This window comes from Leptodactylus fuscus, chromosome 6, assembly GCF_031893055.1.
Source record: "Leptodactylus fuscus isolate aLepFus1 chromosome 6, aLepFus1.hap2, whole genome shotgun sequence".
Lineage (NCBI taxonomy): Eukaryota > Metazoa > Chordata > Amphibia > Anura > Leptodactylidae > Leptodactylus > Leptodactylus fuscus.
Window position 1 is genome coordinate 152,105,570 of NC_134270.1, and position 14,057 is coordinate 152,119,626.

A 14,057-nucleotide genomic window follows, 5' to 3' on the forward strand; every position below is an offset into this window, starting at 1 on the left:
CAATATAATAATACCCCCTTGTGGCCTCATACAGTACAATGCCTCCTTCAAGTCCCCCATACCGTATAATGCCTCCTTGATGGTTGTTATTATGTTATTACTGTTCCTGGCAGACTACTACCCCCCATCAGCAGTAGAGATGTCATATATAAGGAGACCAAGTGCTGCTCTATTCTATAGACCCGATAAGCCCGGGCGATGTATGGATTATATAGTTTGTCAGGTCTACAGGATAGAACAGATCGGGGCCTCATTATTTATGGCATCTCTTCTGTTGTGGGGTATAATGTGAGTGTCCAGGCTAGCAACACAATATATCTGGGCCCAAAGAAGATTCTGGCCACACAGAAGATTTGCTAGCCCTTTTCATGAGGCTCCCAACTGCCCCAAGAGAGTTGACGAGTATAGTATACTGTTTATAAGGTACAGGCCTGGATGCCTTTCTCGAACAGAACAATATTACGGGTTATGGGTTCTAGATTTTAAGGACACGTTGATCCAGGGTTTTATACTGACTGCCAGATTGGAGTTGGACAGGAATCTTTTCCCCTGAAATGGGGCAATTGGCATGAGCCTCATGGGGTTTTTTGCCTTCCCCTGGATCAACACTGTAGGGATTGTAGGGTTATAGGTTGGACTTGATGGACTAATGTCTTCATCCAACCTCATCTACGATGTAACTATGTACTATGTATGGCCTGTGTGTACACTGTTATGGCACATTTGTGGTTAGTCTTTGCGCAGGTATACATTTTTGATGTGTGGCCTGTATATTCTATTCCGGGACATCTCTGGTGAGTATACTGTTATAGAGGCATAATAGCTAACTGCTCATGCACCCTGATACAAGACTTCATCTTGGACCCCTCTTTCTCCTTATGGTACCAGAATCCTAAATTCCCTCAACACACACCCACCTCACCCGGCTTCACAGCAAAACCGTCAGTGTAGGGTTCACATGGTATATGGTAATAATCGGACATGCTATTTATTGCATTACTAATGTACCGGTTTGTGAAACATTTTTGTGGGAACACTTCTATAGGCCAAGACCAGGCATGAGCGTGTTGTAGCCAGAATATGTCTGACAACCACATGGCCAAGTCAGCCCGCACTGGTTTCTAGTAGCTCATGATTGGTTAATGGTTGTTCCCTGGTAATGGCTGTATGGTTTTTGTGGGTATATATACCCATGTGTTTTTCAGCTGCCACATCTGGTCGTGATGGGTCCTACCTAATTAGGACAACCCGCATTGGCAGAACAGTTTGCTTGACCATTATTTGCCATATAATGCCCATATTTCAATTCTCCATTCTTTAATTTTAAATGGGTAAGCCCATATCTCCTAGCAGCCCTGGTTCCAGTTTGACAGCCCTGGATTTTTGGGTGCTGTCCCACTGCTCTTGTAAGGAAGTATGGAAGTATACCAAGGGTGAGGAAGGAAATTATCCAATCCGTACGTTACCATTCATTACCCATCTCTCCTGGTGGTAGCCCAGAAGCAGGATGGATGATAAAGTGACATCACTACATCACGCCTGCTGCTCTCGAGCTGTTGTCAGTGACATCTAATGGATCTAATGACAGTGTCAGTGACATCTAATGCCTTAAACGTGCATGTCCAAGGGATTTACCAAAGCAACACCAGAGAGATTGTATTTTTTATTTCATAAGTATATATACAATTAATCAAATTGAAGAAAGCTGTTGCAGTGTTCATGAATATTTTTTGCTGCCTTCAGGCCAGACGTTGCAGCTGTGTTCATCCAACCATGAGGAAATGCCATGTGTTCCCCAGCAAAGAATACTCTGCCTTCTGGTCTGGACAACTCTTCATACATATCTCCAAACTGATATGGTGTAAAAAAGGCAAATGCTCCCATGGAATATGGATCCAGACTCCACTTCTTAACCACAGACTTTGGGCAGAGTTTTCTCAGCTCCTCCTTGGGTCTCCTGTGGATGATGGACAAGTCTTCTAAGGCAATATCAACGCAATCTTCATCACTGAGTGATGCAAAGAACAATGAGTCATCTTCTAGAGTGTAGGATGCCAGGACGACACCACCTCCATTGGTTGAGTTATGACTTGGGTAGTAGATGTTACGAGATGGTCGATCAGTAGCACTTCTCCCCCCGACAATCCCATCCTTCTCCCAGAACCTCTCCTTACAGTTCAGAAGAATCTTCGTTGCACTTGTGTAGTGAATGAAACTAAGAGCATTGTACTTCTCATAACTCAGTGGGGGACTGAAGTTTATACGTCTGGTGGCCTTGGCGGTGGCGGTGACAATGACATAGTCTGCAGATATGCTAGTAAGAGTGGAGGACTTATTTTTCCGATACTGGACAATCACAGATTTGTGGTGCTGAGTAACTTTGACTACAGTGGAATTTAGTCTGATGGCATTTGGTAGACGCCTGGCAAATGCCATGGGTAGCTGGTCGAAGCCGCCGGTGATCTCATCTAGTCTGGTGAGAAAGAAGTAGTAGATGCTTTTAACTTTTGGACATATTAACTACAGATGCTTTAAATGTTTTCTTTGCCTCTATAAAGTTGCATTCATATATTTACATACAACTTGGCCACATTTGTCAAAATTGAGTTTTTCACAGTTCCTGAGATAGTACCTATTAAGAGGCGTTGCACCTCTCACCCAATGGAGACAATTATTTAGACTGGCGTACTATACACCAGTCTTATTTAATACATTGGCCCCAATAATTTATTTCCACTTTCATCACGTTGCTAGCGGTTAGTATTGAGGTTAGTTTGGAGGATACGTTGCAAAATTTTTGTCCTGTTCCCTCTGACAGAACTGGTATAACTAAGACAGTTTTGAAGACCTCCTTGCTAACACACATTTTTGAGTTGTGACCAGAATTTTTTTTTATGGGACATCGGTCAGATTTGTGATGGCCACTCCATTGCCTTTACTTTTTTTTGTCTTTAAACCATTGTAGTGAAAAATTTGTGGAAATATTCTTGGGGTTATTGTCCATTTGGAAGACCCTTTTGCATTAAAGATTTAATAAAGACCCCCATAATATAATTTTACCACCTCCATGCTTCATGGTTGGGATAGTATTCATTGGCTTACACGTCTTCCACTTTTTTCCCCAAGGCCATGATAGTCATTATGGCAAAACTGTTCTATTTTTTAGTTTCATATGGTCAGAGGACGTTTCTCCAGAAAGTAAGATCTTTGTCCCCATGTGTAGTTGCTTTGTCCCCATGTGTAGTTATGTAACCTGGCTTTTTATGGTGGCTTTTGAGCAGTGACTACTTTCTTGCTGAGTGACGTTTCAGGTCATGTTGGTCTAGGGCACATTTTACTGTTGATCTAGGCACTTTTATTGCTGTTTCTTTTAGCATCTTAACAAGAGCATTTGCCATTGTTCTAGGATTCATTTTTATTTTTCAAACCATATTGCATGCTCATATCTGTAGGCAGTGGCGTAACTAGGAATGGCGGGGCCCCGTGGCGAACTTTTGACATGGGGCCCCCCGACACCGAAGATCTCGACCGAGTCCCTCCTACGCATTCCTGCGCGCTCTATTATGTTCCATAGTGGCCCCTGCACACAGTATTATACCCAATAGTGGCCCCTGCACACAGTATTATCCCCCATAGTGTCCCCTGCACACAGTATTATGTCCCATAGTGGCCCCTGCACACAGTATTATGTCCCATAGTGGCCCCTGCACACAGTATTATACCCAATAGTGACCCCTGCACACAGTATTATGCCCCATAGCGGCCCCTGCACACAGTATTATGCCCCATAGCGGCCCCTGCACACAGTATTATGTCCCTTAGTGGCCCCTACAGGACTAAATACTGTCACGTCACCCGCTGACCGCTATACCAGGACAAATTGTGGATAAAAAATCTGGTCATGTGCATTACAGTTTAGTAACTCCATGTGCCTCATATTAATAGCAGTTAACCCCATCATCTCCCTCACATTAACCCCTGTGTGCCTCATCATAAGAGTTACTGATATGTGAGAGACATGGAGGTAATAATAAAGTATCTTCATTACTATTACCCCCATATGTCTCACATAACAGTAACTCTTATGGTGAGGCACACAGGGGTTAATGTGAGGGAGATGATGGGGTTAACTGCTATTAAAGGGGCTCTATCAGCAAAATCATGCTGCTAGAGCTCCACATATGCGTGCATAGCCTTTAAAAAGGCTATTCAGGCACTGTAAAAGTTAAATTAAACTACCCCCCCGTTTTAAAATAATAACTTAAAAAAGAATCTTCTCTACTTACGGAACGTGCACCCTGGGCGGGCATTCAGGGTGCGCCGTCTTCTTCTTCCCCGCCTCTTCTTCCTCTGACGTCTTCGGGTCCCGCCCTTCTCCGGCGCTTGCTCGCGGACACTGAAAAAAAAAAACAGCCCGGGCGCATGCGCAGTAGCACGCGGCTTCTACTACGGCTACTGCGCATGCACCCGGGCTATTTTTTTTATCAGTGTCCGCGAGCAAGCGCCGGAGGAGGACGGGACCCGAAGACGTCAGAGGAAGAAGAGGCGGGGAAGAAGAAGACGGCGCACCCTGAATGCCCGCCCAGGGTGCACGTTCCGTAAGTAGAGAAGATTCTTTTTTAAGTTATTATTTTAAAACGGGGGGGTAGTTTAATTTAACTTTTACAGTGCCTGAATAGCCTTTTTAAAGGCTATGCACGCATATGTGGGGCTCTAGCAGCATGATTTTGCTGATAGAGCCCCTTTAATATGAGGCACATGGAGTTACTAAAACACAAGTAATCACCCCATATGCCTGACATTAATAAGTAACCCCAGTACGTACCAGTGTAGCTTTAGTTTCATTTTCCTTCTTCCTTTCTTCCTCAAGTGCAGGACGGCAGGGATAAGCCCCGCCTCCTCCTCTCATTGGTGGGCAGAGGACAGCAGAGAAAGGGAGGAGGGGAGAGAGGGAGAGCGTCCTGCAGCGCTGACAGGAGCCAGAGCTGTAGCTCCTGTGTGTCAGCCGTTGCTGCAGCTTCGGGGCCCCCTGTTGGTGGAAAGTATTCCACCAACAGGGGGCCCCGATCATTATACTCGGGCGTCCGAAAAGACCTCCGAGAATAATGATAGCAGCGGTAGCAGCTGTCACTGGGCCCTTAATGCCCCGGGCCCTGTGGCAGCTGCTACCGCTGCTATGGTGGTAGTTACGCCACTGTCTGTAGGAGATATAATATGTCTCCTTCCTTAAAAGGGTTGTCTGGGGTTATATGGCCTATCCTCAGGATAAGCCATAAATACCTGATTGGACTTGGGCCGAGAGCCAGACCCTGGACCCATCAACTGTACAAAACCAGTTCTGGCACCCGTACTGTATACAAAACAGCAAGGGGAAAGCTTTACCCACTGTATAATGGTGGCCGAGTGCCATCATGGATACACTGCCTTCAGATCCCTGGAGCACTGCTCTTGCCACTCAGATCCCGAACATGATCTGAAAATTGATCCTCCCACTGATATGACATCCCCCATCCTACTTGAGCAGCAACAGCAGGTCTCCCAGGGCCTGACTGGCCGCCCCCAGTGCACCAATTGCATCATTTGTATAAGACTTCAAAGTTGTTTTTCCCAAATTTACAAAAAAGCTCATGAAGTGTACCTGCTGTTGTTTATGAGGGTCAATCCTGCTTCCAGGAATGATATGAAGAAGTTTCCATTATAATTCATGTAGTGCCCAATCATTTGGATCGCTCCTGCACTTAGATGTCCTTCTTCCACTAGCAAAGACTGTCCAAAAGAAGCATAAAACATGTACATTAGTTCTGTACTGCCATACTAGTTGAGTAGCACAGTGTGTCCACACCAGATGCATTACGCATTGCCTCATTCATATACTGGGGCATGATCTATCATGGCCATATTCTTAACACATAGGCCATAGTTCTAATATCAGTCCTTCTGGTCACTACAATCTCATGACAATACGCCTCTTCTACAGTACAGGTTTTATCTGCATAGGATTACTTTGTGATGTAGCCTATATATTTATATATTGAATGGCTGCTTACCTGCTTGGAGTTGCGGTCAAATTCATCCAGAATTTCAGAGCAATTTCCCTTTGCTCTTGTAATGACCTGAAAAGGACAAATGTGATCAGTTCCTTACTGTAATGCCGACACTGGACAGTATATGGTGTGACTAATCTACAGATCACTAAGACAAGCAGAATATATGTCTTAGAATACCATCACTATACATATATCCACTTAGTAGTGTGTATAGAAGACCAGAGAACCCATAGCAATGATAGAAATAGGCTCCTTATGAGATCTGCTTGACATTGCTACACTTCTAACCACACACAACAGGAGTACCTGACAAATGGAACAAGATGGATAAAACAATCCAGTGGGTAAAACACTTCACGTAGATTAAGCAATAAATTTAAGTATGATCCGGGACATGGGAATAGCCTTTTACGTTATTCCACTCCATGGTTGTCAACACACAAACCCCCCCAAAAAACATCCATAACTGTATATGGTATCTCAGAAATGTCCATGGATAGACAGACCCAACTCAATCTATGGCCACACTATTAGGAGTGATGGATATACCTGGTTTATGAGGTTATAATACAATTCATCAATAGATTTCCCAGCTTCATTGGAGTCTAGAGGAAATCCAAACACATTTGGATTCTTTTTCACTTCCTTATTCAATTCTCTCTTATTGTTGAACATAAAAAAACTATCGTCATCATCTGAAATAAAAGGGTTCATCTTCAGACCAAACTGGTCAATGTACGCATGTATGATCCTGTAAGAGGGTTAGAAGTGAGAATTAAGTTAGTAGTGAATCAGAATATGGCAAATCATTTTTATTTTTTTATTTTTCATAGTTTTGGATTTTTGTTAAGGTGTCAAAACACAAGCATTACTTTTCTCTCCACATGATTCGTGCGGACACCGCGTGGAAAACACACAGTTCCCATTATAGTCTATGGGGTCCGAGTGGTTTCTTTGCTAACTATGTTCAGTATTCCGTTCGGGGAGTCTCCCCAAAGGGCCTGAGGGAAAACTCTGGAGTTTTGTGCCCAACATAATCATGAATTTTGGTACCTACATTGCATGGCTTTGTCAAATTTGTTCCATTTCCTTGTCCAAAAAAGTTGACACGCCGATGATATTTTTATATCCTCACAGTGTGTGTTATGTGTTGTATTTACATCATTATGTAATGTGAAGTCCATATCTATGCGATTTCAAAATGAGTATATAGTATTGTTACCCGTGAGTTCCTGGTATACGCATGGGGCCCAATTCTCCATACCAGCCCTCCGGATCTCTATATGTCATCACACGACCTCCAACACGGCTGTCAGCTTCCAGCACAGTCACCTGCCAAATAAAAAAGACATAGTGCATATGATACTGACGACTGCATGGTGTCTGAGGCTTATGTGATCAGTATATAAAGTTTAGGACCATGACATGAGAACCACCATGGGCCTAAGACACTTTTGACTAGTCAATGCTGTGTCATAGGCTTCCCGATTGTCCTATAAAGTATATAGAATTTATGGGTTTGAGGTTGTTGAGGTTTGCTATTTTGTCGCACAGTGTTATTTTGTGAGACATAATACATTGTGTAAAGCTGGTATACAAAACACATGGGGGCAGGGAATGGGAGATTTATAAGAAATCGATTGGACATCCCTGCACGAGGATAGAAATGCACCCCAGGTAGGAACTGGTGTAAATTTCCATTCTAAGTCACTATCTAGGTGCCAAATGTCATCCAAATCCGTTCAGCCATTTTTGCATGATTGAGTAACAAACTTTCACATTTATATCAGTAGGATATTCATGGTCAGGCACAAGTTTATTAGCTATGTTACCCTGTGTCCGGCATCTTGCAATGTTTTGGCTGCGGTGAGTCCGGCAATTCCTGCACCAACAATCACAATGTGCTTACGATGATGGGTCTTGGATGTTGGTAAGCCATTTTTGACAATATTCAATAATTCATCATATTCAGGGTCTTTAAGACATTCTTGCAGTGTACTCAGATCAGTCTTCACACTTCCAGCCAAAAAACAGAGTACGAGGGGAAGTAAAACTGGGGAAAAATGAGATGGACACAATGACTGTTTGTTATATACTGTATCTTGAGATGACGACCATATTATAAGACATCTGCTGTATCTTTCCTATTAAGGTGTTATGAAGGCAACCCTACTTGTATGGACATCCTACTAAGTTATCAGAGAGCCCTGATGGACCAGAAAGAGGTTCACTATAGGAGACTTAGCCCATCCATGTATTAGATGGCTTCCATTTAAAGAGGACCTTTCATGGATTTGGGCACATGCGGTGTTATATACTGCTGGAAAGCCGACAGTGCGCTGAATTCAGCGCACTGTCGGCTTTCCTGATCTGTGCCCCGAGTGAAGAACTAGCGGTCCCGGTACCGTAGCTCTTCATTATCAGAAGGGCATTTCTGACACTCTGTCAGGAACGTCCTTCTGCACAGCAGCGCCTATCGCGCTATACAATGTGAGCGGGGAGGAATGCCCTAACCCTCTGCTCACAGTACTCGTCCATAGATGAGTATTATCAGGAGGGGATGCAGGGTGTTCTTCCCCGCTCACAAAGCACAGCGCTATAGGCGCTGCTGTGCAGAAGGACGTTCCTGACAGAGTGTCAGGAACGCCCTTCTGATGATGAAGAGCTACGGTACCGGGACCGATAGTTCTTCACTCGGGGCACAGATCGGGAAAGCTGTATTTACCGCATGTATATACCGTATATAACACCGCATGTGCCCAAATCCATGAAAGGTCCTCTTTAAGGTTAAGGCCCTATGTAGTTGGTGACCGCAAAAAAGTGCTGCGTGTAAAAGCACCTCAGTAACACATTGCAGATTTTCCCACAATGCTTTTCACAGAAAGTTTGCAGAGGTTTCCTGTTTGGTTGTGCACCGTGCTACGGTTTTTGGAACCCATGTACACAACGTGACCGCTGATGCGAATCAGCAGCCTCCGCAGTCACTGGAGAGGGACTGGTGACATATGTGAGTGACATCACTGGTTCTTCTCCAGTGACTCCCTAATTGACCTCAGTGATGACGTGCGGTGCAAGAGGAATGAGGCACAGTGTGCAACCGAATGAGATGTGGTACCAGACACTGGAACATTGGGGAAAATTGAGCATCTTTTTTCTTGATGTGACACCACTTTAAGAATAATGTGCCATAGTGCACACAATATAATGTCCCACATTGGCCCTCACACAGTATAAAGTCCCATAGTGGCTCCTTCACATAGCATAATTTCGCATAGTGGCCCTTCCAGACATTATGATGCCTCATGTCTCAGCGGTCTATGACGTCATTCATGACGTCTCTAAAATCAGAAGAGGCCCGAAGACCCACGTCGGAGCCCAGAATTGGTGCGTAACACCATTCCTTATGTTTAATCCAAGTCCCTGGGCCTCCGAATATTATACTCTGGGGTCTGAAAGGGGTCGCCAGACTACACTAAGCAACAATGATCAGGGTAAGGGACCTTGGAGAAGGTAGCATGCCGACTCAACGGCTCATGTTCCAGTTAGCCCACCAGGAACTTTCCGTGTGATATACATGGCCAATCCACCCCTGATGTCTGTCTGTCTATCTATCTATCTATCTATCCAAAACAGAGTGATACAGTTATAATCAGTAAGAAAACAGTAGATTGCAAAACCAAATGAACACCTGGCGGACCAAATTATGGTCTATGGGGTCCTTGGGGGAAACCGCTGTTTTAGCAGGACCCGAATGACGGAGAGCCCGTTGCTAGTGTGAACCTGGCCTCAGGCAGACAGACATCCATGAAGGAAAATCACTGTCAAGTTGTAAACCATAGACAGGACCTTCTGACTATTATTCACTCTTGATTCTAGGTGCCCACTTCCCCTGCCATATGAATAGTTATAACACTTCTATCCAACATTTATGAAGCGTATAAAATCTAGCTAAGAATCTTTTGAGATGTTAAATATTTTTGGTCCGGCATTATGATTTCTAAATCCTATAACGTACAGTATATCCCATATACCTAGTAGAAAGACTCCACTTACCAAACATGTCCATGTCTTCTTCTAATGGTCCATTAAGATGATCTATAAATGATAATACTTATATAGTGCCCACAGACGGAAGTGGGAGGAGGGGCATTTACTGTTTTGCATATTTTTATTTAGAGTACTGAACAACGTGTTACGGTGTGATATATGTTACGCCATAGACTTGACCTCAGGCACAATTTACATTACACCAAATGTTTGTTACGCCAGTGGTGATCCAAATCACGACATTCCTATACACTGATGTGGCCACATAATACAATGATATATGTTTATACATAGACAATCAGGACGGACGAGTTTCCGTAGTCTTCAGATCACATATACGTATCAGAAGGTTAAAGAGTTCAGACTTGTCGTATAGTAAACTGCCCATATACAGTAATTTCGTCAAATTCAAAAAGTATCAATCTCCTATTTTTTGACTTCCAAAATACGATTACAGACCACCAAGCCAAATAATATGCTGAGACTTCCTCTTTTCTGTAGATTTCTTCACAGCAGCCACCTTCATTTTCAGCGCACTGACCAGTTATCGTGTATTTGTAGGTGTGATACAGAATCCAACAGTCACAAAAGGTGATGGCCACAGCTCATCTACTCCTCACGGTCTATCTCCAAGAGAGTGGGAGTCACAAACTATTTTAGGCTTAGTGGCAAGAGTTGATACTGCAAGATTTATTAGGATTCTTAATGACATAGTATTTGGGGCCAGGTGGAGGGTTACGCAATGTTACTCTGTTTATAGATATAATTATATATTATCCAAGTTCCAACCTTGGTTAAGAAGACACGAAATATGACTACTCACAGACGTTGGGGATATGCAAATCTGTTTCGCAGGAAGTAATTAGGAAAAAGTACCCAATCCTTAAGGAGTGTTACTATCCCCTGACCTTAATTACAGATGATAATGGTTTTCTACAATGTACATGTTATTTATAGGCTAGACTAAATAGGGTTACGCACGACTGTATCTTTTGAAGGACAACAACAGATTCCGAGGAACCCTTTGGTTTTAACGGGGTCGGTCCTTCAAGTTCCATTATTTTTGAACTGTGATAAAAGTGTCTTGCCTGCGGGGATTCTGATGTGGGATTTCTGCTGAATTCCGGATGGAGACTCTGATACAGATGTGAATGTAGCGTAAGTTATTGATAAAGACATTTCACTTGTATTATACAAGATAATATGGCCGGTAAAGGCTAGTTCACACGGAGTTTTTTGACACCTCCAAATTCACTGCCAAAAACAGCTCCCATTGACTTCAATGGGAGCCACTCACTTCTTTTTTCCGCTAACTAGTAGCGGAAAAAAGAAGCGACATGCCCTATCTTGCCGCGGATTCTGCGGCTGAATCAGTCACGGCGTCCGCGGCTTGAGACACGCTCCAGTGTAGGCCCATTCATTCGGGACTACACAGGAGTGGGATGCCGCGACAGAATGCCGATACTGCATCGGCATTCCGTCTCGGTAAGCGACGTGGAATGTTCAAACGCCAGAAAACCGTGACCTGTTCCTCTGTGTGAACATACCCTTGTATGGTAGGTAGGTGTAAGGTGGTAGAACCAGTACCAATGTTTGCCTTATGTTGGTAGCCCTGTGGCTATTAAAGGGGCTGTGCCACTATAAACACTTATATGTGTCCAATCGCTGGGGGCGACTTTTTTTTTTTTTTTAAACCCAGATTCATTGACTTCTATTGGATCCGAGTGTCCGTAAAAACTGACGGAGATAGAGCTGGTCAGTTTTTATGATGGCCATGAAAAACAGTTAGTCAAAAAAACACACATTAAAACGAATGTGTTCTCAAAATGGCTGCGAGAAGGATGTTGCATAAAATGGCTGTGTGAATAAGGTGTGATACTACAGGCTTTTTAATAACACAGTGTTTGGTGCCAGATCCTGGGTTATATAATTTTACTTCTCTGTATTTTTAGCTTTAATTATATTGTCGTCTAAATTGCCAGAAGCGAGAAGTTACCACATCATTTTACTTTTACTACTCATAGAGCGTAATGAATCCCTCGAAAGTCCAAGATATTGATATGCGAGAATAAACCGGTTTACACACAAATGATAAGGCTGAGTTCACACCTAGATTGAGGCATCCATTCTTTTCTTCAGAATAATGGGAAAATGGTACATCTTTTTAGGGGCAATAACAGATCCCAAGAGACCCCGTTGACTTTAAAGGGATCCTATCATTGGATACTCTTTATTTCTAGATAGAAGAAGATGCGCAGAGAGGCGGGTTACTGAAGAAGATGGAGGCGTTGCTGGAGAGTTCTCTTGCAGCATTGGGGACACCCCCAGTGCTGTTTGAGCAATGGGGCCCGCCCCCAGTGCTGCGAGATAACTCATTTGCATACAGAAGAAAACCCGTTTTTCTACCGAATGGCAACGAGGAGAAGACATCTAAAGGTAAGAGATGAATAGCCTCTCTTAAGGCTATTCCAACATGTTATCGAGAAAAAAAAGGGTATCCAATGATAGGATCCCTTTAATGGGGGCAGTCAAGTGTTCATTATTGTTTTTACAGAAATCGCCAGATTAAGGTAGGTTGGTGAAAGGTGGTGGAACAAGCCCCAATGTTTGCCTTAAATAGGTAGCCCTGTGACTAGTATGGTTAACATCTGACAAGTATGTCACTGATCAAGATGGGCACTTTATTTGCCCCAGAAGGTTATTTCTGTAGCTACACATGGGAGTCCGTCAGGTGTCCGATGCTTTCAAACAGAAACCGGCGGACCTTAAGGAACCTTGTGTCCGCGTTTTGCGTCAGAAAAATCTTTGCTAGATTTTAGCTCAGGATTATGACTATGATTAAGAGCTGTTGCTAGAGCCCATACCTCCGAACTGTCCTGGATTTATCGGGACAGTCCTGGGAATTGGGTGCTGCTCTGCTGTCCTGGGCAGCAGGCGGTATGCCCAATCATCAACTGTATCTGTGTCCTCTTGACAAAAACATGTACAATAGGGTCTACAGTCATGACCAACTGGTACAGTGGGATAGGAGGTCCTGCCCACAGGGGCTTATAATCTATGTGGGAAGGGGAGGTAGAGACAGTAGATGTGGGACCACACGGGGAACATGTGAGAAGGTCACTGGGGACCTTATATTGTGCAGGGTCCATTGACGGATGCTACACTGGGGGATGGTATTTTATGTTTTCCTTTAATTGGGTAGCCAGATGTTTGAGTACTTTGATGGAAAGGTTTCTGTCCATGATACTGTATTAGGGACATAACTTAGAGTGATTATGCCCCGTAGCAAGATTTTGTCTAGGCCCTCCACTGGTCTCTGCATGTTACAGTGCTCCCTTTCCTGGCATCCACATGGTATAACACGCTCTGTACTGGCCCCTCACATGATATAACACCACCTGTCCTGCCCCCATAGTAAAACACCCTTTATACTTACCCCTGACATAGGATATTGCATAATTTACTGGTTCCCATACAGTATATGGCCGCTTTACTGGTCCCCGCACAGTAAATATCTCCTTCACTGGCCCCCACATATGCGATACTGTCCCTTTAAAGACCCCATAAAGTAAGAGACCCCTTTACAGGCCTCCATACAGTAACATCCCCCTCTACAAGCCCTCACAGAGCTTACTCCAGCAGATATCGGACAATATTCACTTACCTATCCCGCTCCTGCTCACCACCTTCTTTGTTTCACCTCTCAGCCTCTTCCTTTATGTTACATCAATTCTAAACAACGTCACCATGTTGAGGACATCCGATTAATATGGGGACAGATTGTGCAATGACCCCTGAGGCTAAAGGCGAGGCAGAGATGGCATTGAGCAAGAAAAGGGACAGGTAAGTGACCATATTACAAAAAAGCAGCAGGGAAGCCGAGCCTGGTCCCTAATGTCACAAGTCCCATAGCATGTTCTATGGTTGCTGTGCAGTAATTCTCCCCAGTTGTGTTACTTCGTA

General features: G+C 43.8%; 1 protein-coding gene across 1 annotated transcript; it reads right to left on the reverse strand.

The window, feature by feature from the left end:
• Window positions 1-1,686: 1,686 nt before the first annotated feature.
• Window positions 1,687-10,113, reverse strand: LOC142209147 (L-amino-acid oxidase-like). Its single transcript, XM_075278084.1, has 7 exons — window positions 10,101-10,113; window positions 7,880-8,100; window positions 7,270-7,379; window positions 6,597-6,798; window positions 6,048-6,113; window positions 5,639-5,766; window positions 1,687-2,473 (listed from the first exon to the last, which is right to left on the reverse strand). The coding sequence occupies exons 1-7, from the start codon at window positions 10,111-10,113 to the stop codon at window positions 1,687-1,689; spliced, it is 1,527 nt and encodes a 508-aa protein (XP_075134185.1).
• Window positions 10,114-14,057: the final 3,944 nt, after the last annotated feature.